Source organism: Lutra lutra, chromosome 4 (assembly GCF_902655055.1).
Source record: "Lutra lutra chromosome 4, mLutLut1.2, whole genome shotgun sequence".
Lineage (NCBI taxonomy): Eukaryota > Metazoa > Chordata > Mammalia > Carnivora > Mustelidae > Lutra > Lutra lutra.
In genome coordinates, this window is record NC_062281.1 from 177655738 (window position 1) to 177680495 (window position 24758).

At 50.3% G+C, this 24758-nt stretch overlaps 1 protein-coding gene and 1 pseudogene across 1 annotated transcript in view; one reads left to right on the forward strand and one right to left on the reverse strand.

Annotated features, from left to right (window-relative positions):
• Positions 1-4963: 4963 nt before the first annotated feature.
• On the reverse strand, positions 4964-5660 carry LOC125098887 (60S ribosomal protein L12-like; annotated as a pseudogene).
• A 2853-nt stretch (positions 5661-8513) lies between these two features.
• The window catches only part of SLC9A1 (solute carrier family 9 member A1), a 48936-nt gene continuing 32691 nt past the window's right edge, over positions 8514-24758 (forward strand). The window contains exon 1 of the mRNA XM_047726785.1: positions 8514-9689. Coding sequence (XP_047582741.1) covers positions 9335-9689 — 355 coding nt within the window. The 5' untranslated portion in view covers positions 8514-9334. The remainder of the gene's footprint in view (positions 9690-24758) is intronic.

Below are 24758 nucleotides of genomic sequence, written 5' to 3' on the forward strand. Positions count from 1 at the left end.
AGAATGGGGATGGGGTATGCAGCTGTCTAAACAGAGGCTCAGAAAGTTCTCCCTGAAAGCTGTGTGTGTGTGTCCCACTTGCCTACAGCCAACTGGAGGTGGGAGTGATACAGTCTTTACGTTTTGGGTGTGGGGGAAGGAGAGAAGGGGTGGGGGGAGGGACAGGGATGGGGAGAGAGGCAGAGCCCAACTCAGGGCTTGATCTCACAACCCTGAGATCATGACCTGAACCAAAATCAAGAGCCAGACATCAAACCAACTGAGCCACCAGTCACCTCCAAAGGTTAATAGATCAGGCCAGAGTTTTCCAAAATGAAGACAGGACCAACTGCTTCAAAACCTTCCAAAGGGGGGCGCCTGGGTGGCTCAGTGGGTTAAGCCTCTGCTTTCGGCTCAGGTCATGATCCCAGGGTCCTGGGATCGAGTCCCGCATCAGCCTCTCTGCTCACAGGGAGCCTGCTTTCCCCCTTCTCTCTCTGCCTGCCTCTCTGTCTACTTGTGATCTCTGTCAACTAAATAAATAAAATCTTTAAACAAACAAACAAACAAACAAAACCTTCCAAAGGCACTTAATAAAAATTCCAACCCTGGGCCCTTCCCCTCCAGCCTGCTAAATTTTAACCTCTCCAGCAGGCCCAAGAAATCTGGATCTGGAACATGGAGTGGCAGCGAGTTTGGGGGCGGGGGGGAGCTCCGTTTTCTACCTGGAGATGGAAGTGCCCATGGGGTTTCCAGGCAGTGAGTGGATGTGAGTTCAAGTTCACTGGTGGGTGTTTATCAGATTCATCATCAAGCTCCCATCGCAGAAGCACAGCAACTTGTGCACAGTAGGGACTAAATGTTTATTGAGGGAATTACAATTTCAGTTTAAAAGTCCCCTTGCCGAATCCCAAATTCTAACTCGTGACCATCTTCCTAACTCTCTTCTAGTTGCCCAGGGTGTGGACAACTTAAAAAAAAAAAAAAAAAAAAAAAAGATTTAAATTCTGGCTATCAGCCTAGAAATGTGAGAAAAGCTTAGGTTTCAGATTCAGACAGACTTGGATCCGGATCTAACCCTTCTTCTCCCCAGTTTGGTGGATGCAAGCAGCTCTCCTCTCAGAGCCCTGATTTTCTCACGCACAAATTATATATCCTCTCACGCATTCATTCATTCACTCACTCATAAGGGCTCTTCTGCCCTCCTGGAACTTACTTACATCCTACGTGCAAGTGGGTGTAAACAATTAGTATAGTAGATAGGTCAATTATACCATATGTGAGAAAGTAAGAAGTGCTATGGGGAAGAGAAGAGGAGCAGAGAAAGGGCTGGGACTGGCTTGTAGTGGTGGCGGTTGGGCAGGGGAAACATCACTACTAACTAGGGTTATCAGGCAGTAGAGGAGGGAGAATTGTGGGAAGGCTCCACGGATGTGGGGCAGGGGAGATGAGAGGATATCTGGGGAAGAGTGTTCCAGGAGGAAGGAAGAGAGAAATGCTTAAGGTAGAAGTGTCTGGGAAAGAGCACAGAGACCAAGTATGGTTGGAATTGACTAAGTATGGTCAAGTGAAGGGGAAATTGGAAAAAAGAGCTTTGCAGGGCAGTGATACTACAACAAAGGAGAGAAAGAAATGAACAGTTAATTGTGTGCTAACTATGTGCCAGGAATTGGGATTGACATACACCAGCCATTTGCTCCTTCAAATAACCTTACCAGGCAGGTGCAGGTTGACCTCATTTTGTGATGTTTTACAGATGTTGCATTTGTACAAATTGAAGGTTTGTGGCAGTCTGGCACTGAGCAAATTTACTGGCGCCATTTTCCCAATAGCATTTGCTCGCTTCTTGTCTCTGTGCCATATTTTTTTAAGGATTTTATTTATTTATTTGAAAGAGAGAGCGAGCATAAGCGGGGGTGAGGAGCAAGGGGAGAGGGAGAGGGAGAAGCAGACTCCCTGCTGAGCAGGGAGCCTGATGCAGGGCTCTATCATAAGACCCTGAGATCACGATCTGAGCTGAAGGCAGATGCTTAACCGACAGCCACCCAGACGCCCCTCTGTGCCACACTTTGGTAATTCTCACATTTCAAACTTTTCATTATTCTTGCATTTTTTGTCTTTTATTTTATTTATTATCTTTTATTAATAACAATTTTTTATTGGTGATTATTGATAATTATTGTAATTATTTAACCATCACATGATATTTATAATATATTATATGATATTTAATAATTTATTGTTAAAATTATTAATAATTCATCAATTTATTGCTATTTTATTATTTTATTTTATTTAACATTATTTTTTAAATTTTAAATTTTATTTATTTATTTGACAGAGAGAGACCCAGTGAGAGAAGAAACACAAGCGGGGGAGTGGGAGAAGGAGAAAAAGCAAGCTTCCCACTGAGCAGGATGACCGATGTGGGGCTTGATTGCCCGACCTTTGGTTCATGACCTCAGCCGAAGGCAGACACCCAACAACTGAGCCACCCAGGTGCCCCATTCTTGTATTTGTTACAGTGGTCTGTGATCAGTGATCTTTGATGTTACTATTGTAATTGTTTTGGGGTGACATGAACTGCACCCACATAAGACAACAAACTTAATCAGTGTATGAGTGTTCTGACTGGTCCACCGACCAGTTGTCCTCCCATCTCCCTCCCTCTCCTCAGACGCCCTAGTCCCTAAGATACAACAATATTGAAATCAGGCCAATTAATAACCCTACAATGTCCTCTAAGTGTTAAAATGAAAGGGAGTCGCACTTCTTTCACCTTAAATAAAAAGCTAGAAATGATTAAGCTTAATGAAGAAGTCACATCGAAAGCCAAGCTAGGCCTCTCGTGTCAGTTAGCCAGATTGTGAACACAAAGGAAAAGTTCTAGAAGGAAATTAAAAGTGTATTCCAGTGGGGATACCTGGGTGGCTCAGCTGCCTTCAGCTCAGGTCATGATCCCAGGGTCCTGGGATTGAGTCCCGCATGGGGCTCCCTGCTCATCAAGGAGCCTGCCTCTCCCTCTTCTTCTGCCTGCTGCTCCCCCTCCTCGTGTTCTCTCTCTCTCTCTCTCTCTGGCAAATAAATAAATAAAATCTTAAAAAAAAAAAGTGTATTCCTGTGAGCACACAAATGATAAGAAAGTGAAACAACCTTATTGCTGATGTAGAGAAAGTTTGAGTGATCTGGGTAAGCAATCAAACCAGCGGCAAATCTACTCCTGGTGAAGGCAAAACCTAATTCAGAGCAAGGCCCTCACTCTCTTCAATTCTGTGAAGGCTGAGAGAGGGGAGGAAGCTGCAGAAGGAAAGTCTGAAGCTAGCAGAGGCTGGTTCATGAGGTTTAAGGAAAGAAGCCATCTCCATAAAATAAAAATGTGAGGGGAAGCTGAAGCAGCAGGTGCTGATGTAGAAACTGCAGAAATTTCTCTAGAAGATCTGGCTCAGATCAGTGATCAGTGATCAGGTGACTACACTAAACAACAGATTTTCAACATAGATGAAATAGCTTTCTACTGGAAGAAGATGCCATCCAGGACTTCCATAGCTGGAGAGGAGAAGTCAATGCCTGGCTTCAAAACTTTAAAGGACAGACTGACTCTCTCATTAGGGGCTAGAGCAGCTGGTGATTTTAAGTTAAAACCAATGCTCATTTCCATTCCCAAACTCCTTTAAAACAATGCCAAATCTATTCTGCCTGTGCCCTATCAATGGAACCACAAAGCCTGGATGTCGGCACATCTCTTTACAACCTGGTTTACTGAATATTTTAAGTCCACTGTTGAGACCTACCGCTCAGAAAAAACATTCATTTCAAAAACATTACCACTCACTGACAATGCACTGGTCACCCGTAAGCCCTGATGGAGATGTATATCAGGATTAATGTTGTTCTCATGCCTGCTAATACAACATCCATTCTACAGCCAATGAATCTGGGGACGATTTGACTTTCAAGCCTTATTATTTAAGAAATACATTTAAAAATTAGATTTCATATGGCTATAGTTGCTTTAGATAGTAATTCCTCTGATGGACCAGGCAAAGTAAACCTCTAGAAAGTATTGAAAACCCTCTAGAAAGTATTCATCATTCTAAATGTCATTAAGAACATTCACGATCCATGGGAGGGGGTCCAAATATCAACATTAATGGGAATTTGGAAGAAGTTGATTCACACCCTCATGTATGACTGTGAGGCTTCAAGACTTTAGTGGGGGAAGTAGCTGCAGATGTGGTGTTAACAGCAAGAGAACTAGAAGTGGAGCCTGAAGACAGGATGGAATGCTGTGAGCTCATGAGAAAACTTTAATGGATGAGGAGCTGCTTCTTATGGATGAGTAAAAAAGTGGTTTCTTGGGATGGAATCTACTGGTGAAGATGCTGTGAAGACTGTCAAAATGACAACAAATGATGTAGAATACTACTTAAACTGAGTTGATGAAGCAGTGGCAGAGTTTGAAAAGACTGACTCCAAATTTAGAAGAAGTTCTACTGTGGGTAACATGCTATCAAACAGCCTTGTATGCTCCAGAGAAGTCATCATGAAAGGAAGAGTCAACCAATGCAGCAAACTTCATGGTTGTCTTATTTTGAGAAATTGCCCCAGCCACCGCAGCCTTCAGCACCCACCACTCGGATCAGTCAATAGCTATTAACATGGAAGCAAGACCCTCTACCAACAAAAAGAGTATAACTTGCTGAAAACTCAGAGCATGGTTAGCATAAAGGTTTTTTCCTGCGGGGGAGGGTGGAGTTGTCAAGTGATCCTCTTTAAAAAAATATATGTTATTAAACTTACTTAAAAAAAACAAACAAACCATGAAGTTTGCTGCATTAATTGATTCTTCCTTTCATGATGATTTCTCTGGAACCAACCTGGGGCTCAAACTCACAACCCTGAGATCAAGAGTCACATGTTCTACTGATTGAGCCAGCCAGGTGCCCCAAATGATCCTTTATTAAAATATTTTCCTCTGTAGTTCTTAACTAGCTGGGCATTCCACTGTACCTCTATTGATTTCATCTATGATGTCATGAGGGTGGTGGCCATGAACATTGCAACCCACAGACTGGGCTGTCCCAGGATCTCTTTAATGGTTCTGGAGAGCTCTGTGGCTAAAGATCCATGCAGCATCTGTTGAGCAATTTTGACAATCTCATCAAAAGTGATATTTCCAGGGGCGCCTGAGTGGCTCAGTGGGTTGAGTCTCTGCCTTCGGCTCGGGTCATGATCTCAGGGTCCTGGGTTCGAGCCCCACATTGGGCTCTCTGCTCATCGGGGAGCCTGCTTCCCTCTCTCTTTCTGCCTGCCTCTCTGCCTCTTGTGATCTCTCTCTGTCAAATAAATAAATAAAATCTTAAAAAAAAAAGTGATATTTCCATTGTGCTTAATGTTTTTCTTCTTTCTGTCTCTTGACAATTCCTTGAGGGCTTTGATAATTAGGGCCAAGGCTGAAGGTATCTTTTCAGTCTGGGTCTGTCTGTTTTGAGTGGTCAGTATCCCTGTAATTCTCAGACCTTTCCAGTCACAGGTTGCCTTAGTGATGTCATCAGCAACATTTTCTGGATATAGACCCGGGGAAGATGGATCAGGGCCAGGACAGATGTGGCATTGATTTCCCCAGCGGTGGACCTCAGGTATACAACTTTGATCTCGTTGGGGTCAAACTGACATGGCATTGGCAGGGGGTGGGTGGTTGGTGTCAGGTTCGGGACCGTGGAAGACAACTGCACCTTCACCTCCTCTAAGCTGAAAGCCAAAAAAGCCATAAAGTATTTTTTTTAATTAAGACATTTATTTATTTGAGAGAGAGCATATGCATGAGCAGAGGGAAGGGAAGAGGGAGGGGGAGAGGGACAGAAGCAGACTCCCTGTTCTGGGACCATGGAGCCCAACACGGGGCTCAATCTCAGAACCCTGAGATCATGACCTAAGAGAAATCAATCAGATGCTTAACTGACTGAGCCAACCAGGCATCCCCACAAAGTGTTTTTTAATAAAGGTATGCACAGGGGGGCCTGGCTGGTTCAGTTGGTAGAGCATGTGACTCTTGATCTCAGGGTTGTGAGTTCAAGCCCTACATTGGGCATAGAGCTTACTTAAAAAAAAAAAAAAAGGTATGGACAGTGTTTTGTTTTTATTGAACAATGTTTTTTTAGACATCATGCTATTGCACACTTAACAGACTACACTCTAGTATAAACATAAATTTTACATGCACTGGGAAATAAAAAAATTGATCTAATTTGGTTTATTGTGATATTCACTTCATTGCAGTGGTCTAGAACTGAATCCGCAATATTTCTCAGGCATGTCTATATTATGACCCTACTCACTTTCTCTTTTTTTTTTTTAATAAAATTTTTTGTTTATTTGACAGAACACAGCAAGAGAGGGAACACAAGCAGGGGGAGTGGGAAAGGGAGAAGCAGGCTCTCCACCGCTGAACGGGGGGCCTGATGTGGGGCTCGATCCCAGGACCCTGGGATCATGACCTGAGCCGAAGGCAGAAGCTTAATGACTGAGCCACCCAGACACCCCTCTTTTTTTTTTTTTTTTTTTAATGTAAACTCTATGCCCAGTGTGGGGCTTGAACTCACAAACAGAGTGACAAAAACAAAATGTGACTTGGTTATGACATACAACTAGTAAGTGGCCCAGCATATTCTTTCCTAGTACCATACATTATTTGCCACAGATATCTATTGATATCATAACTATAGCAATTTCATAAAATTCCCATTACTTTTAGTGAAAGGATTCAATGAGGGGACAGGGGAGCAGACATGGCCTACGCAGGGGGAGATGCCACCCAGGATCCAAGCATCCCGAGACGGCCCTAGATCTGAGGGGGAAGGGTCTGCCTAAACATGGCTTCTCTGAGTCAAGAAATAAAGGCCTGGAATGGTTAAAAAATGAGGACTTGCTAAAATAGGCTGACGAATATTGCAGTATGTTTTTACTGATTCCTTTTCATAAGATCATACTTTTAACATGAACAATACACAGTGATAGAGTTTACCTGAAATTATTAAATTCATAGCATACTCTAGGTGGTGTGGTCTCACGATGGAACCAATTTCACAGATGTGAGGGCATCCTTCTAGTCTGTCAGTGGGCCCCTGTGACTGAATGTGTAACTTCATGTAGTTCTAACACTAAAAGTCTACATTTGAGGCCCTTAAGACATATAAATGATGATAATAATATATATCATGGTGTTTTCTGAGTGCTGCTCCAAGCTTCCCAATGATTCCTGTTTGAATCTTCCAATTCCGACAAACATGATAATTCAAATCTCAGTTCCACCTCTGCTGTGGGTTAAATTGTACCTTCCCAAAAGATGTTGCAGTTCTAACTCCCAGGACTGTGAATGCAGCCTTATTTGGAAATTGGGTTATTGAAGGTAATCAAGTTAAGGTAAGATCATGAAGGTAGGCCCCCACCCATCTGACTGGTGATCTTGTAAAAAGGGGAAATTTTGACCCAGAGACAGAGACCCAGGGAGATCACCAGGTGAAGACTGGTTATATTGCCATGATCAAGCAACACCAAACATTGTAGGCAAACCACCAGAAACTAGGAGAGAAGCATGGAAGGGATTCTCTCTCACAGCCCTCAGAAGGACCCAGTTCTGCTCACACCTTGATTTTGGACCTCTAACCTCGAGTGTGAGACAAAAACGTCTTGGTCTTTTTTTTTTTTTTTTTAAGATTTTATTTATTTATTTGACAGACAGAGATCACAAGTTAGGCAGAGAGGCAGTCGGGGGCGGGGGCGGGGAGCAGGCTCCCTGCTGAGCAGAGAACCCGATGCGGGGCTTGATTCCAGGACCCTGGGATCATGACCCGAGCCGAAGGCAGAGGCTTTAACTCACTGAGCCACCCAGGTGCCCCTGTCTTGTTCTTTAAACCACCCAGTTCGTGGTATTTTGTTATGGCAGCTCTAGCAAACTAATATAACTATACACTAGTTAAGAAATTCTCCTATTTTCTTATCTGCAAAACTGGAACCATAATAATGGTTTTATTGGCCAGGCTCTATTCTAAACCCTTTAGGTAGATTATCTCATTTGGTCATCATAGCATCGCTCCGAAATAGGTACAGCTACTATGTCCCCTGTTCAGATAAGAAAACTAGGGAACAGAGAAGTTAAGTAACTCGCTCAAGGTCATATAGTAACTAAATACATAAGATAAAATACATCCTTCACAAGACAGTTGAGAGCTCTTCATGAGACTGCTGGTGTCTAGTGGAAGCGCTTTGTAAATAGTAAAGCATTCCATCCCTGTTAGTTCGAATCTCTGGGGATTCAATCCTCCTCCCCGCCCCCCGCCCCGCCTTTTTTTTTTTTTTTTTTTTTTTTTGGGTCAACTTCTGACTCGTCCTCTTCCTACCCGTAGTTCCTTCCCTTGGAGACAGTGGTCGCTGCGGTGCGCGGGCGCTGAGAGGTCCCTCTAGCCCGCTGCGCTGGCTGCTCGCTGGTGTCTATAAATAGCAGTGCCGGGCTCAAGCCAGGCATCAGTCCGCCGCCGCTGCCGGTTTAGGGCTTAGGGCTGGGGCTGCAGTTGTCGCTGGAGCTGGACGCGGCGGAGCTGAAGCTGGGCCGGGGCGGAGCGCAGCGCCGCGCCGGGGCCGCAAGGAGGGGTGTGTTGCTGCCGGCCCACCGCGAGCCGCCCCTAGCCCGCGCCGAGGCACCCTCCCGCCAGGCCGCCTACCTCCGCCTTCCGCCTCCCTCCATTTCCCCGGAATTTAAGCCCGGCGCGCCTGCACCCCGGCCCTTCTCTGGGTGGGGAAACTCCCGGCCCCTTTCCGGCTTCACTCCTTCCTCGCAGGCTGGGCTCCCAGCCCCCTCTCTTCTTTTCCTGGACTGGCTCCTACCCCCCACCCCTCCTTTGGTCCCCTTCCTTTAGGTCAGGCTCCCTGCCGCTTCCCTTAGCTGAGTCCTGGCTCCTCAGTTACTTTCCTCAGCCAAGGGTCCCAGCCTTCCCCTTCCCTTTTCTTTGCCTGGGGTCCAACCTCTTCTGTCCCTTCCTCTGTCCCTAGGGTGCAGTCCCTCTCTTCCCCCCTCACCCCCCACGCATACCCCCAGGCCTGGAGTTCCAGACCTATTGGACTCCTGTGGTCCTTTCTGGGTCCTTGGCCCCTTTCCCCAGTTTGGAGTTCTCCATTGCAAACCCAGCCTCCTTCTACCCCCCAGAGATCTGCTTCTACACAAACACCTCTCTAAAACATGAACTTTTTCTAGAGACGGCCCTAGTCTGTCTTCCACCTGCTGACCCCTTGCTACCTATGTCTCAGGTCTTACTCTCACTTTGCTAAGGGTCAAGGCCTGCTGAACCAGGGGATCAGCATGATGCTTCTGTGGTCTGGCATCTGCGGCCGCGCTCCCCCGCGAATCTTCCCTTCGTTGCTGGTTGTAGTAGCCTTGGTGGGGCTGCTGCCTGTTCTCAGGAGCCATGGCCTCCAGCCCAGCCCTACGGCCAGCACCATCCGAGGCTCAGAGCCCCCACGGGAACGCTCTATTGGGGATGTCACCACCGCCCCACCGGAGATCGCCCCCGAGAGCCGCCCTGTTAACCATTCCGTCACTGAACACGGCATGAAGACTCGAAAGGCCTTTCCGGTCCTGGGCATCGACTACACCCATGTGCGCACACCCTTTGAGATCTCCCTCTGGATCCTGCTGGCCTGCCTCATGAAGATAGGTAAGTCCAGTTACCTGGACACTTCTGCGGCCCAAACTGGTGAGCTTCTTGCCCCATCCTTACCACTTGAGACTACCCAGGAATAAAGGGCTGGACCACTCCAGTAAAGTAGGCAGCCTCTGTCCTGCCATCTTGGTCTTTCTCAAACTTGGGCTCTGTGGTCTGAGGGCTCCCAAGATTGGAGCCAGCTTATGTGCAAGGGGGAAAGCAAGATTAGAGCATGGGATGCTTCTTATACGAGGTACGTCCGGCAAGGGTTCCAGGCCTGCAGGTCTCCTCTGGCTGAGCCAGACCCCAAGGGGAGCCAGGCACCCAACTGTGTACGAGACAGACAAGTGTCTTCCAGCAAGTGGCACGGTCGACTCTGTGAGCAGCAGCCGGGGCAATTACATGCTTCATGGGAGGGCATTCCAGAATGGAGTGTTTATCTACTTGGCCTGTCTGAGGAGTTTAAGTATAGCAGGGGACCTGTGTGCTGGAACCTGCGGGATCCCCACAGTATCACCTTCCTTTATTCCCAGAATGTTATCTGTCAGCTTTGCCTGCCCAGGCTGGCCGGGAGCCCCTGAGTCAGTTTCCGGCCCGGGAATGCCGTCCTTTACACAGTGTATGGGACTGGGGCCCTGGAAGTTTCTGAAGTCTGTTTTGGAGGTTGGGGGGGGAGTGGAGGAGGTTGAAGCTTGGTCTGGCCCCCCCAACCACCTGCACATTGGCACCTTGCTGTGTCTCAAGGTGCTGCATGGGCTGTCCAGTCACGTTGGCTGGCCACTCAACCAAGTGGGAGAGGGACAGGTGGATGGGTTCAGGATATTCTGGTCCAAAGAGACTTTGAAATGTTTTTGGGGAGAAGGAACCAGAAAAGTTGTTCCCTCCCCTCCCTGGTCTTCCTCCATGCTAGGCATGGACACTCTGTCCTGCTGGGTGATTGATGGAGTTCCCCGGAGCCTGCATAGCCCAGAAGTCCCTGGAAGTGTGTCCGGGGGGGGGGGGGAGCTTTGAAAGCTGCCTTTGCTTTGTTAGCCTCACCTATCTGTGGAAGACATGAGGATCTGGGATTCTTCTGGTTTGGGTTTGGGGAGTTTGTGACTCTTGGTAGGAAGCCTTGCAGCTTTCCCAAGGACATGCAGGAGCTGAGTGGTGATGCTGGGCTGGTGTGAGGCAGGCTCTGGGACATGCCGCAGCAGGACACTCTGTTTTGACAGATCCAGTTGCTGGCGTGGAGCTTTGGTGCTGTGACAGTAGGAGGGCCTGTGCATGGAGCTGGACCACCAGCTCCACGTACCTGTACCCTGATGGCAGCCAGCTTCCTGGTAAAAATCAAGGACTGGGCGAGGGGAGCTCTGTGTACGGATTTGGACAGCAACATGACCTTGAACCAGCTGGGCCTTTTTCTGCAGGTCTTGCCCAGCTGTGAGACTGGCAAGAATCTCTAAATTGACCATTATCAATTGAATCATGAAAACTGTGTCTTGTTTTTGTTTTGTTTTTGTAAGAAACGAGTGACCGTGATGTGTCATTTGCCTGTATGAGACCTGGAAGAGACCTCACAATCACTGTCTAGAAATTGCCCTTCTCTCTGCAACTCCCTCACCTTCCAGCGATACCCGGCATTGTGTTAGGGCACTGGGGGCTAGTACACACACAGCATGCCTCAGTGTCTTCTCTTGGTGTGACCACAGAGATCCTACTCCAGGGAGAAAGGAGTTTGTCCCTGAAGGCCTGATATCTGTGTCTAATGGGGTCAGGCTTGGCCTGCTTTGTCCCCATCAGAACCCGTACCAGGGACCCTGAGCAGCTGGAGAACAGAGAGGGTGGCATGTCCAGGCCATCAGTCTAGAAGTTAGGAAACTTGGCTTCTCATCCCACCTCCCTCTGTGACCTTGGCCCAGTCACGCCTCCCCACCTGTCAGCTGATCTTCGGCCCCTTCCAGGTCTGACATTTCTGCCATTCGTTCCACTGACTCCGGTAACCCTGGCAAGTCACTCAGCCTTGGGCCTTAGTTTTCCCATTGTAAAATAAGGAGACTGGGTATGATGTCTGAGAACGTTTGCAGTTCCAAAAGCTGGTGTCTCTGGCTTGGAAGGGCATTCGGAAAACAGAGGAGCCCTAGCATCTGGCTCTTCTGGGGAAGAGAATTACGACCAAAAGATCCCAAGGTCCCTGTTCAGGTGGCAAAAGTGAATGACCATTTCTTCCTTTCCCTTTGCAGTGGAGAACTGAGGTTAGATGCAGGCACCTCTGCTCTGCCACTGAGCCTTTCTGAGCCTCTGCTTCATCAGGTATAAAATGGGGGGAATAATAGTACTTAGAGAGTGGTGACCCCAGTTAACACATATGAAGCTGCTTTTATACCTACAGGAAGTACTCAGTGAGTGACAGCTGCCTCTGTTGGGATTTATTTCATTTAATAGAGAGCGCCTGCACGCATGTAGGCTCCCCACTGAGCAGGGAGCCTGATGCGGGGGCTCATCCCAGCACCCTGTGATAATGACCTTAGCCGAAGGCTTAACCGACTGAGCCTCCCCGGCATCCGCACCTGTTGGGATTTGAAACACCAAAGGCAAATGCATATCCCGTCTTAGGTCTTAGCCTCCCACAGACAGTCTTCCTCTGAAGCTGGAAGATTACGAATCTCTCAACCCTAGGCTGCCACAGGGCGTCCTTCCTTAAGGTTTCGGTGTGTTGGGTGTGTCCTACCGATTTTGTTCTTTCACTTTAGCTGCCTCCAGGGCAGGTTCTGAAGTGGGGTGGGGAGAGAGCACCAACTGACTTTGGGGACAGGTGTTGGGGCTGAGGCCATGCTCCCTGTGCACGCTCAGATATCCAGGAATCTAGGAGTTCATTCTGGGGTCTTGCCTACTCCCTCAGCGCCTCAGTGTGGGTAGGAACCAAGTTGGAGCCCTCATTCTGTCACGTCTGGCAGCTGCTTCCCTTGCAAGGTGCCCCTCTGTTAAGAATAGAAAGTGCTGTGTGCAGTTTGCCTTCCTGTCCTGTCAGTGAGCGGAGCCTTAGGTTGGCCCCGTCAGAGATGGCTGTGGGAGGGTGGGGTTGGTTAGAGCTGAAGTTCTAGAGGAATGCTTCTGGGTTCTCTCCTGACTGGCTCCATGGGTGACATGAGGCCCTGCTGTGGGCCTTTTTGCTTGCTCTGATGGTCAGGGGTTCTTGCCTTATCTTTGATGGGGAGGGGCTGGTGGGAGGAGGGGGGTTTAGGCTGTTGGGAGACCTGTGAGCGTGACCCCAAGCCTTAGGTTAGGTTCGCTTCCCCGCCCCCCCACCTTGTGATTTGGGCCCTGTATGAATTCCGCTTTGTCCCCAGTTCACCCGACTGCCAGTCTAGTGCTTGTTCCAAGGGAGAGCCCAGCTGTAACCTGGCTTTCCACTGGCACCCCCTGTGTTTGTTTGCCCATATCCCTGATCTGGAACTCCTGGCAGAGGCTCTAGAGCCCATAAAGCAGGTATTCTTCTTGTCTCCTGACCAGAGACAAAAAAGCCTTCCTTTGTCTCTTCACGTCTTATAGCTTTTGTTTTGTTTTGTTTTGGTCTTTGCAAAGGCATATCCTGTCATTTCCTCCTTAAACAGGTCTGTGAGTAGGGGAGGTAGGGGTGGGGGTCACTGCTGCCCACTTCACATGCATGGCTATCAGCCCCAGCAACTGGCTTCCTGTAAAATAAGACAAGAACTCACCTCTTCCACTTCTGAGGAGAGAGGAACAACTTCAAAGGTCCTGTTGAAATTATCTCAAGAAGCCCAGATGGCCTTCTCTAAAAAGAAAGGAGTGCCTTTTTCCTCTTTGGGCAGATAGCTGACTGACTGCAGGACGGTGGGAAGAGAGGGTCAGCCAGGGGCTGGGAGGAGCCCTTTAGGTAGGACATGTGTCTCCAGAAGCATCCGGGCACTTGGAGGGCTCCTGACTGGTCACGTTGCTGGACTTCATTCCGCGGAGCTCCCACGAGGCATGCCTCTCTTCTCATTCCTACCCTGCTCCTCCAGCTCTGGGAAAGCAAAGACATGGTCAGAACTCCTGGGCTTCTGCCCCTGCCCTGCAGTACCAGTGTCTGTGCCAGGTGCCTTGTTTCTCTGGACCCGATTTGCCTCATTGGTAGTGATGATGCCATCTCTACCTTCCTTCTAAGACGGGTGTAGAGGACACACTTGGGAGTGCCCAGCACTGTGCCCCACTGTTCAGGCCGCTTCTAGGGCCTATTCAGACTCCACCCCTCTGGGCCGTCTTCCCAGCCCACTCCAGCCCACAGCAGTTGCTCTGGCTTCTCCCCCTGAACCCGTTTCCCTTATTGTTTATCCACAACTTTGGCACGAGGCCTAGCCTGCCCTGTGACATCTCTTCTGTTGGGTGTGTTTGTGTTTTAATCGGAATTACCATTTATTGAGTATCTACAGAGTAGTGTCAGGCACTTTATAAAAGTGATCTCATTTAATTCCTACTAAAATCATATGAAATAAAGGCTATCTCTGTTTTTCAGATGAGGAAACAGCTCATAGAAGTTATCCTCCATGATTCTGAATTGCTGTTTCTTTTCTGTTTGAGTCTTGGCATAACGTCCTAGAGGAGTGCGCCTGTCTCTCCTGCCCCTCACAGACCCAGGGGCAGAGGCACACATGGCCTTCCGCGGAGTTCAAGCCCAGCCTCCTGCACTTGGACTCCCTCTTGGGATGTGGCGGATGTCAATGGTGGGAGCCCTCTTTTTGTCCTGAGAAAGGGGTTCAGTGCCTAGCTTTGGGCCTATCCCCTGTCTCCATGAGTTGCATAGATACAAGGCTGGGCCTGTGCCTGGTCCTCTGGTAGTGACCTCCCTGTCCTCTCTTTGGAGGTGCCCTCTCTGTGGTCTGACTAGAGCTCCTTGGGCAGGGGAGTGCCAGTGAAAGGGGGGTTAGTCAGGAGGGGCTCTTCTGCCTCTTGGCAGAGAGGGTGCTCAGGGCTCAGCAGGATCCCCTGAGAGGCATCCTCTGTGTTGGGAGCAGATGGCACAAATTTCTTCAGCCCTCGAAGGCAGGCAGAATCTAGTAGTAACTATCATTACTACTGTAACTTGTTTCCAAAGCACTTCCGTATGTAGTAGTTAATTCTGATCGTCTCAGTGGGTTAGCAGGTGGTTGGTGTGCCCATTGTACATCTAAGGAACCCAAGGTCATGTAGCAAGTAAGTGCCAAAGGACGCATCTCTGGACTTCTAACCCAGGACCCCATCTTCTTTCCTTCCTGGCTGACATGCTATGTCCTTATAAAGATCAAGGGAGACCAGAGGTCCAAAGGGGTTTTGATGAGAATAAGTGACTAGGCACATCCACATTGGTAACTCGAGTGGGTGTCAGAAGGGACACCAGCTCCCCCAGTAGGAAGGGAGAGCTGAAGGAGCAGGGCAGTCTGGGGTGGTCTGGAGCCCAGGCCAGATCAGCTCCTAGAGCTAACTGAAGAGTGTGAGGGCTGAATTCAGCTGTGGGGCCTGTCATTCTCAGGGCCTGTCATTCGCTTAATGGAACAGCAAACCTTTGCAATAGAGGGCTTTTCCTTTTCCTTAAAGTGTTGTAGGCCCTCCCGGAGGAGAAAGGAGAGGCAGAGAAGTGAACTACAACCAAAAACATGCTGAATGGGCAGGAATGAGGAAGTCAAGCAACTTGAGATCTGGTCTTAGTTCTTTGCTGAGCTGTGTGCCCTTAGGAAAGGCACAACCTCTCTGAGCTCCTGTTAGGAATTACCTGTAGTAGTTTTGTCCAATTTTGCGAATTACCTTAGCTGCTACTTATTGAGCTCCTATTTCAGAAGCTTTGTCAGGTACTTGCACAGCTAGATTGGGATTTAAGCCCAGATCTTTCTGACTCCAGAGCCTCTGTTCCTCATTATGCCCCAGCTCCCTTTCAATTCAGAAGTTTTATTTTTCCCATAATCATTTTGAATAAGAAAGTTTTACGGTTTTAGTATTTCAAGTCTTAATGGCTCTGTATGGATCATTTCTTGGGTTTAGGAAAAAACTGTGACCTCCCCCCCGCCCCGCCAAGTCCCACTGTGAATTAAATCATCCTTCTCTGAGGTGTTGGCATTGAGAAACACAGGAGAGGCCGGGAACTGGAGTGGAGGGACCCCGGACTCCCTTTGGGAATGCCAGCCTGGACGGAGCTGGCTGGCCTGCCTCCTTCCGTCCTCTCCTCCCCTGCCCCCTTTCTTTCTTTCAGTGGTGGAGAGAGAAGGCTCACTCAGCAAACCCAGGACCTGGATTATTCCTGAGTCATTCATCGCCTGTGTGGGCCTCATTTTGCAGCATTCACACCCCCTGCAAACATCTGAGTCAGACATGTCTCCCCAAGGTTGTCTGCACACACCGCCCTGGGCCAGGCCATGTCTTTAGATGTCGATAAACATCAACTCATACTTTTAGGCAGCCGGTGATTATGTGTGGTTGTTTTTAATCTTATAGGCTAATCTAATTTTAACTGAACTAAGTTTTGAGTCGGGCCCGGAGCAGTGGGCTCTCTCCCTTCTTTGGGATTCTGCTGACTTCATTTTCTTCCCCCAAAGCTCGTCATACTTATGGGGCCAGTTTGGGGCTCTGTTAGGGCCGACCTGACACCTGACTTCTAATACTGATTTGCTGAGAATTTGGAGTTCCCCACATCACCCCCAGCAAGTTATTTTCTGAAAAGATATGTCCTTAAGCAGCTTGGAGCGAGGTTCAGGATGAGAAATTCTGTTCCTCCCCAGGCCCCCTTTCCAGTCCCTTGGGGGGACACTTAACTCAGTCTGGCCCTTCCTCAGTACTCAGACTGTTGGTGACCAGGCCACTGCAGGCAGAGAGGTGACATCACAGCTGTGTGTCCACAATCTCACCAAAATAAATAGCTAACAACACTTAACACACTCGCCGTGTGGCAGGCAAAGCTTACAAGCGCTGTCTCTGTATTGGTCAGCCAGGACTGAGAGCAGCTAATTAATTTGTCTCATCAACTGGGATCCAAGAGGCAAGTCAGTCGAAATCAGCCACCAGGCATTTAGCTTGTGGCCCATCAGGGAACCAAGAAGAGTGAAACCCCTAGCCCTGCTGGTTAGGAGCTTGGAGTGTGCTTTGGAGAAAATGGTGTGTTCGCACGGAAGGGATGGGCAGACTCCCGGCAGGCAGAGTTCAGGGAACGGCAGTCCCTGAGGGCAGGGGTGAGTAGGGGAGGCTTCTCAGGGGAAGTGGAACTTGAGCCAGTCTTGAAGGATGGAGAGGAATGAGATAAGCATGCAGGACCGAGAGAGTTATTCTTAGCACACAATTCCCACAAGCATGTCAGCCCTTGAGGACAGGGCCTTTGTTTGCTTCCTTCTGTGTGCCTGGTGCAGAGTAAGGTCTCCTGAGTATCCAGGGACTGAAGGAGTGCGGGACTGCCTTCCATGTGGAGATGGGGTCCATGTGAAGGTCCTGGGGGCAGATAGGAAATGAGTTTGACGGCTCTGAGAGGGAGGAGAGCAAGCGTTGGAGAGGCTAGTCACCAGACCGAAGGCCCGGCCAGGAGTTTAGGTGAGCTCCAAAAGTCAACACTCAGAGCGCTGGGATCAGCCGGTATATGAGCCGTGCTCCCCAGGCCACCTCCCTCTCTGGCCACCTCCCTGGGCGTGGCTCTAAAGGGCATCCTCTCTGGGCTGGGTGGGATCTCCCTGGGAAAGTCTGGGTCTGTTTGGTCTGCCCTCAATTTGTGTAAGTAAAAGCAAGATACCAGCGCTTCCTCTGGGAGCTGCCAAGAGCCCTAATTGAATTAAACTTTCCCCGGGAAGATTCTTCAAGCCATCACTGCACCGTGACTGTGAATGAATGAGACTAGTGGCCATAAACCACACCAAGAAGGCAGCCTCACTAATTTATGGTTGTGCCCGGACAGGTTGACGTGTGGCTTCTCTTTGTTTTTATGTGTGTTGGGAGTGGGCCGGGGCCAGAATCTCCTTTCTGTGGCAGATTTATTTGAAAATATGGATAAATAAAACGTGTTTCTGGTCCAAACAAAACAAAAAGAAATAAAACAGTACGGAAGGGTATTAAGGTAAACAGTAAAAGTTCCCCTTCTCACTTCTCTGATAACCCAGCTGGTCATACTCCCCAGAGTTAACGCTCTCAGTGCTGCTTTTCATAAATTCTCTCTGTGTATATGAGCGTGGGAGTAGGAGGAAAGATTTGGTTTTCATAAAACCATTTGTGTAAAGGAAAAGAGATCTAGGCTGGGACCTGGGTTCTAATCCAAGCTCTGCCTCTTTCTTGCATATCGACCTAGAGTAAGTCATTTTGCCTCTCTGGGCCTTAATTTTCCTATCGGTCGATTTCAGTTGGTGAAGGGCCTCTCTGGGACTTTCCAGCAGGAAAGGCAGTCATCCCAGAGGAGCCCCTACTCTGCTGAGGCCCAGGGCTGACTGAGGCCCTTTGGTAGATGGGCCACTCCTGTCGTTAGCCCTGGCTTCAGAGCACAGAATTTTCAAACACAGGATCATGGTCCACTCCAGCTCCAGCTCAGGGTTATGGGATTAAACGAACAGGTTCGCAGAGGGCCAGCTCTGTCAAAGGGGAAGTAAGACAACGGACAGAAAGGAGGAAGCACAGGTGGGAAAGTGTGTGGCTCGGGCTGGGATGATGGGCGTTGGATTGGAGCAGGAGAGATGAGGGAAGGTTTCCTAAAGGAGTAGTCCTGAGGAGTGGGCCAGGTGGAGAAGAGGAAGATTGTCTGATAAGACTTTTTTTTTTTTTTAAAGAGTTTATTTATTTGTCAGAGAGAGAAAGGGAGAGAGGGAGAGAACACACAAGCAGGGAGAGGCAGGCAGAGGGAGAAGCAGCCTCCTAGCTGAGGAAGGATATGGATGTGGGATTCAATCCCAGGACCTTGGGATTCATGACCTGGGCCAAAGGCAGATGCTTAATGGACTGAGCCGCCCACCAGTAAGGCTTGCTTTTGGAAGGGAATCTGGCTTGGGTGGGAGACGGGACTGGATGACCTGCTTTTCTTCTAGGATCTAGAGTCTTTTTATTTTTTTTTTTATTTTATTTTTTTAAAGTGAGCTCTACACCCAGTGTGGGGCTCGAACTCACAACAAGAGTCGCAGGCTTCACCAGCTGAGCCAGCTAGGTGCCCCTCAGGGTCTTTCTGAGTCCATGATGGAGTTCAGGGGGCTTGCGGACCCCCCAAAATAGTCTGCAGACGTTGTATGTGTGTGTTTTTATCAGAGAGAGCAATGTTAGCCACAGATTTTCTGAGGGGTCTGTGGCCCCAAAGAGTTGAAGAGCTTTGGCACTTTGTGCTATGAAAATCTGAAGGAAGGTAAAGGACTCGAAGTGGTGAAGTATAATACTGAAGCCTGGGATGAGTGGGTTTTGCCTATGGGACTGCAGAACTCATTCTGGGTGAGGAAAACGAACCCAGTCAGAATGAGTAAGCTGTGTCCTGGGAAAAGGAAAAGGAGATTGACCCTGTAGAGTAGAGAAAAGCTTTTCTGGATTGGGAATCAAAGTAGACGCAGCCGACTCCTCCTGCCGTGCCCTCCTTTCAGGCAGGGAAGGTGCTGGGCTCTTTCTGCCCCCAGGGTCTGCTGGGTTTCTGTGGTGAGTCCACACCCCAGAAGGTAATTCAGGCCTCTCCCCCTTTTTCCTAAAGTGGATAGGGCCCGGACACACCTCTGAGTCTCTGCTATGGGAGGCAGCTATCTTTGAGGCAGCAGAAACAAGGGATTGCCTCTGGAGGGGACAGGCTTTGAGGGCACAGTGCTGGGCAGCCCTGATTGGCCTCTGCTGTTCTCTGGACTGAGGATGCTTTGCTCTCACCCTGTTTTGGGGTGTGAGAGTAAAGAATATTTTTCTACCTGCAGAATACTAGTGGTAGAAAGAACCTTATGGTAACTTGGGGCCCCAGGGCCCAGAGGGGAGATGGAGATGTTTTGATCCCATCCCCTCATTTCCCATCTGAGGCCCGGAGCAGATGTCCCCAGAGCCACACAGGAGTTTAGTGGCAGAGGAAGGGGTTCCCTTGCTCTCGTAACTAATAACCCAGGGGTCTCTGGGCAGTAAGAGCTGGATCAATAGGAGGAGGGGTTGTGGCCTTTGTCCTGGATGCTGGTTTCTAAGCATTGGTAACTCTGATGGGCCCTTGAAGCCTAAGAAGGGCAGCCTCCTGCTGGAGTATCTGTCTGAGAACTGTTCCTGGCAGGGAAGCCATTTGGCCTTTGGCTGTACAGCCCCTTGTGGAGGAACCAAGTGCAAGGCTTTGGACTCTGTCACAAGCCAGTGTTGAGCCTGGGTGCTGTGCTTTTTATAGCATCTTTGCCATCAAATTAGGCAGGGCATCGAGATCTTATCTGTTGGGTCCTGGGCCAGGGCCTGTGGGACTCTGGATGCTGTACCAAGCAGGCGGGATGCCTGCTTGAGGCGAAGCCAGATCACCTCACCGAGCACAGCCCCAAGACTCCTGTTACAACTCCTGGGAGGAGGGGGACCGGCGGTCCAGTGGGCGGACCAAGCAAAGGTGCACTGAGAACCACATCTTTTGAGGAACTCAGGGGCCGGGTCTGAGGAATGCCAGATGGACGAAGCCCCGTTAGGCTGTAGCAGGTGGGAGTGATTTGAGGTGCAGGTGGATTTCTACGAGGGTTTAGAAGAGGCAGAAAGACCTCACCACCTGTGATGGTCGGGGGAGGGGGTTTGTGGGAGTGACCATTGGACTAACCTACTTGAAGAATAAGTAGGAATTAGATGAGACGCTTGAGTGAAACGGGTCTCACTGGGCACAGTCAGAAGGTTCTACTTGGGGCAGGATCTTTGAATTACAGAGGAGTGTCCCAGAGCAGCTCCCTTTGGAAATGTGGTGGTTAGGAACACAGGCCGGGCCACAGACTTGGGTTCAAATCTCTGCTCTACCACCCTGTGGCACTGTGACTTTGGGCAAGTCACTTTCCCTCTTTTCGAGTCTCAGTTTGATCCCCTGCAACATGGAGTAACACCTGGCAGCGATGTCGGAAGGATTTGGGGAGAGTACCCTCCTAAGAGGTTTGTCACAGAATTTGACATGTTCCAGACGCATGATAAATGGAGGCACTCAGGAGTCCCTCTAGGATCGGGGGGAGAGAAATACTGGCTTGTTATCTCCGACTCCTGAATCTCCCAGCAACTGAATAATCACTTAGCAAGACTTACTGATGCCCTGCTGTGTGTCTAGCTCTGCGCTCAGCACAGGGGTGAGATGGCTCTGGGTAAATCATATTTATACTTTTTTAATGAGGACGCTCCTAAAGTGGCTAGAGCAAGCACTTTCCAGCATGCGTCAGGAAACCTTCTGGGGAGTTGCTGTTCTCCTTTTTACAGGTGCGGAAACTGAGGTCCCCAGAGGTCAGGCGACTCCACCTAGGAGCCTAAAGCCCGACTGTGACACAGCTGGAGCCCGACCCAGGGCTTCTCATTCCGAGTCCGTGTGGTTTCTCCTATATGACAGTCATTTCACCATCTAGCTGTAGTAGCAAGACTTATCACTTGAAACATTTAATGAGCAAAGCACGATTCTGTATGACAACTTGATGTGTAGCTCTAAAAGCACGAAATTTTGCAGAGCAGATGACGGTGTTTAAAATAGGCTCCGCTGTGATGCCAGGTGAACTGTGCCAGTATGAAGGACAGAAGGTTTTGCCGCTTTGTAACTCCACCACCCTGTCTGAGCCTCAGTTTCTCCACTGCAGCGGGGAACGTGTGTTAAGCTCCAGGCGCATCATAAGCACTCGGAAATGGGAGTTGCCGCTGTGCCTGTAGCCTCAAAGGAAGAGGAAACACAAATGACTGGAAGACGGTTTTAGGCATGAGAGCCAGAGGCCATTGGTGACTGTCACCAAGACTGGCATGGGCACGCAGACGAGGCCCTGCACTGAGTGTCTGAGTGTGGTCTCAGCTGGGACGGGGAGACACATCCAACAAATACCGATCTGTGCCTCGTGAGTGCTGTGCTGGAGATGGGAAGGCGGATGAAGATAATCCCTGCCTCCCAGGAGAGACTGACACGTAAAGAGGCACGTGTGACATGCTGTGAGAAACCGCCTCAGGGCCCTGCAGGCTATGGGTGCACAGGAGGGGATGGGTGTGGGTGGCTCAGATGGCTTCCCAGTGCTTGCTGCTGAGCCATAAAAGTTAAGCAGGAGTTGGCTGGCAGGGTGGGTGGGGCACAGACGGGATTAACGCAGAACCATAGGTAATGCAGAGCCATTGACCTTTGCTTGTAAAACCCACTGGGGCATTTTTCACCGCTTAACCCGCAGCCCCAGACATAGTCACCCACCTGTGTGGCGGGGCAGAGAAGCCAAGCCTCCCTGCAGGGCTGTGGGCACCAGGTGCTGGAGGTTGCAGGGGCTGGGTGTGGCTGGTGTGGCTGGGTGTGGTGGCAACGAGGGAGCTGTGTTGTCTGGGAACTCCCCAGTGCCTGGCCTTGTGCTCAGGGCTTTGCGGGGTACATTGCTGTCCGAGTGTCATGGCTGCCCTCAAGAGTACGAGTCCTGGGATGTGCCTTTAGCTGGCTTTAGAGCCACCTCAGGGAATAAAAGTGCCCAGCGATTGCTGTGCCACTGCCTCAAAGCCTGGAAGGACTTCAGGGAGAGGAGGGATGTGTCCGGAATGAGGACAGAGCAAAGGCCTTTGTCCAGGTGTCTTCACAAGACCTAGACAAGGGTTGGGCGGGGGAGGGTGAATCAGGTGACAGTCGCAACACCAGCTGAAGCTCTGAGCAGTGGGTGCAAGTGGGTGGGCGGCCAAAGGAGGCGGAGATGAGAGTCTAGCCAGTGTCTGAGCTGGGGGGTTAGTGAGAAAGAAGTCTGGGTAGGTGGGCTAGGACTCCAGCCAGAGAGCTCCTCAGGCTGCTGGAGAGCATGGCCGCTCAGATCCCAGCCTTGCCCTTCACTCCATTTCCCCGTCTGCTCCTCCTGTCCAAGCACTGAGGTCTCTAACCAGGTGACTCCAGTGGCCTCCTGGGTGGGCTTCTGGCTGCAACTCCCCCCTACCTGTATTAGGCTCTCCAGGAAACAGCCAGAAGGGTTGTTTAGAAGTGTAAACCGGAGCTCAGCCTTCCCCTGCTTCAAACCTTTCAAGTGCTTCCTGATGATTTGGGGATGAAATAAAATCCCAGAGAGGCGTGGCTACACCTGTCTCGACTTTACTGCCTGCTGTCCCTCCCCTTCCTCGATCACACCAGCCAGCCTGGGTTTCTCAGGTACACAGGGCTTGCTAGGCCTGTCCCCCACTCAGGACCCCTGCACTTGCTCTCCCCTTCCTGGAACACTGCTGCAGCCCTGCTCCCTGTCCAGGCCCTGGATCAGAGGTTATCTCTTGAGAGAGGCCTCCTGGGGCACGGAGTCTGATGTGTAGTGCCCCCCTCCTCCCACATCAGACACTCTTCTGGGTGCTGAGGACACAGCCGGGAGCAAGACAAGAAGGCTCCTGGAGTCAGGGGGCTCGCAGGCCAGTGTGAGGTGTTGGGCAGTGGACACAACAGTGTCAGGCAGTGATAAGTATCCTGAAGAAAATAAATATGAGAGAGATGTGCTCCTTTGGATAGTCAGCGTAGGCCTCTGTAAGGAGGAGTCTTCTGAGCTGAGCAAATGACAAGAAGGAGCTTGTCTTTTAAAGACTGGGGGCCCTGGGAAGGGCATGTTTGAGGAACCTGGAGTAGAGAGAGAGGGAGGGGGAGGAAGGGAGGTGTGGTGTGAGAGTGGAAAGGAGGGCAGGGGTCAGATATGCTTGGGTTGGCCTTGGGTTGGATTCTAGGTGCTATGTGGTGCCATTGAAGGCTTTTGATTAGGGTGATGTGGTCTGACCCGGGGAGGGATGTGCAGAGGAGCCTGGGAGTCAGAGATGGGGAGTTGGCTCTGGCTTGGCACTGGCTTCAGTGAGCTGAGCAGAGCTGGTCCCTGGCCCACAGCCACTCGGCCCAGGTCTGTGAGAGCAACAGGTGCAAAGCTTCCAAGCAGGCACCTGTGGCTGGGCCGGCAGTGGGACAGAAGCTCCAGCCTGGGAGAGCTGTTCCCACGGAGGGGTACCAGGGAGCAGGGCAGGAGGGGATGAGGGCATAGGTGGAAGGGAGGGGCTGAGTGGACGCCAGGCTCTGCTGGGACTCCTGCCTCCCCCTCCCCCGCCCCACCCTAGTGCCTGCGGCCGGCCGTCACCAGACCTGTCTTGTGCACGCCTTGCTGTGGCCAAGTACCAGGGCTCTGACATGCCTGTTCCCTGCTGAATCTTGGGCTCCCACGTGACCTGGGGGGCTGCCAGGCCTCGAATCAGAGAATCAGACTTTATTATTGGGAAGGATGCTAGGGACCAAGGAAGGGATCCAGGTGGTTAAGATGGAGAAGGGAGAAGGGTTTTGGGGATCAAGAGGCTTGGCTCTTACAGCAGTGGGGTCTGGCGTGCTGACCTGGGGAGGGTCACAGACAGTGCCATGGAGAGCACCCAGCAGTAAGGCTGGCCAGGGCTTGCTGAGCGGTGATAGAGCCGGCCCAACCCCCTCATCGCACAGAGGAGGAAGCAAAAGGCCAGAGAGGAAATGACTTGTCCACAGGCCACGTGGCGACAGAGCTGGGGTTGGTTCAGGGACCAGCCCCCCGTCATTCCCTCTGCAGGTGAGGGCTGCCCATGGGCACCCGACTTACCTTCAGCTAGTCTCTGAGCACCTGCTGTGTGCCAGCACAGCTGTGCTGGCAGGAGCTCCCCCACCCCTCCAGCCCCATGGTGCAGACAGTTGTGTGCCAGAGATAGACGTGTGAACAGCCACAGTGCAGGCTGAAGTGGCTCAGGGAGGCGGCACAGTGTGGCGTGGGCCCTGGTGGCAGACGGGTCTTGGTTCTGGCACTGCCACTTAAACTGTAGTGGTGACGAGCCCTGAACCTAAATTGGGAAAGATCAGGAAGGCCTGTGACTCAACGTAGAGTGTGGACTCTGTCTTGTAGTGACAGGAGCCGGAGAGGTTTTGTGGTGGGGCCTGGTCACAGCTGGCCTGTGTTGAGGGTGCAGGCTCTCCTAGCAGGTGGCAAATGGACTAGATGAAGTTTCTCCCAGTGTTCTTGGCTCTGGGAA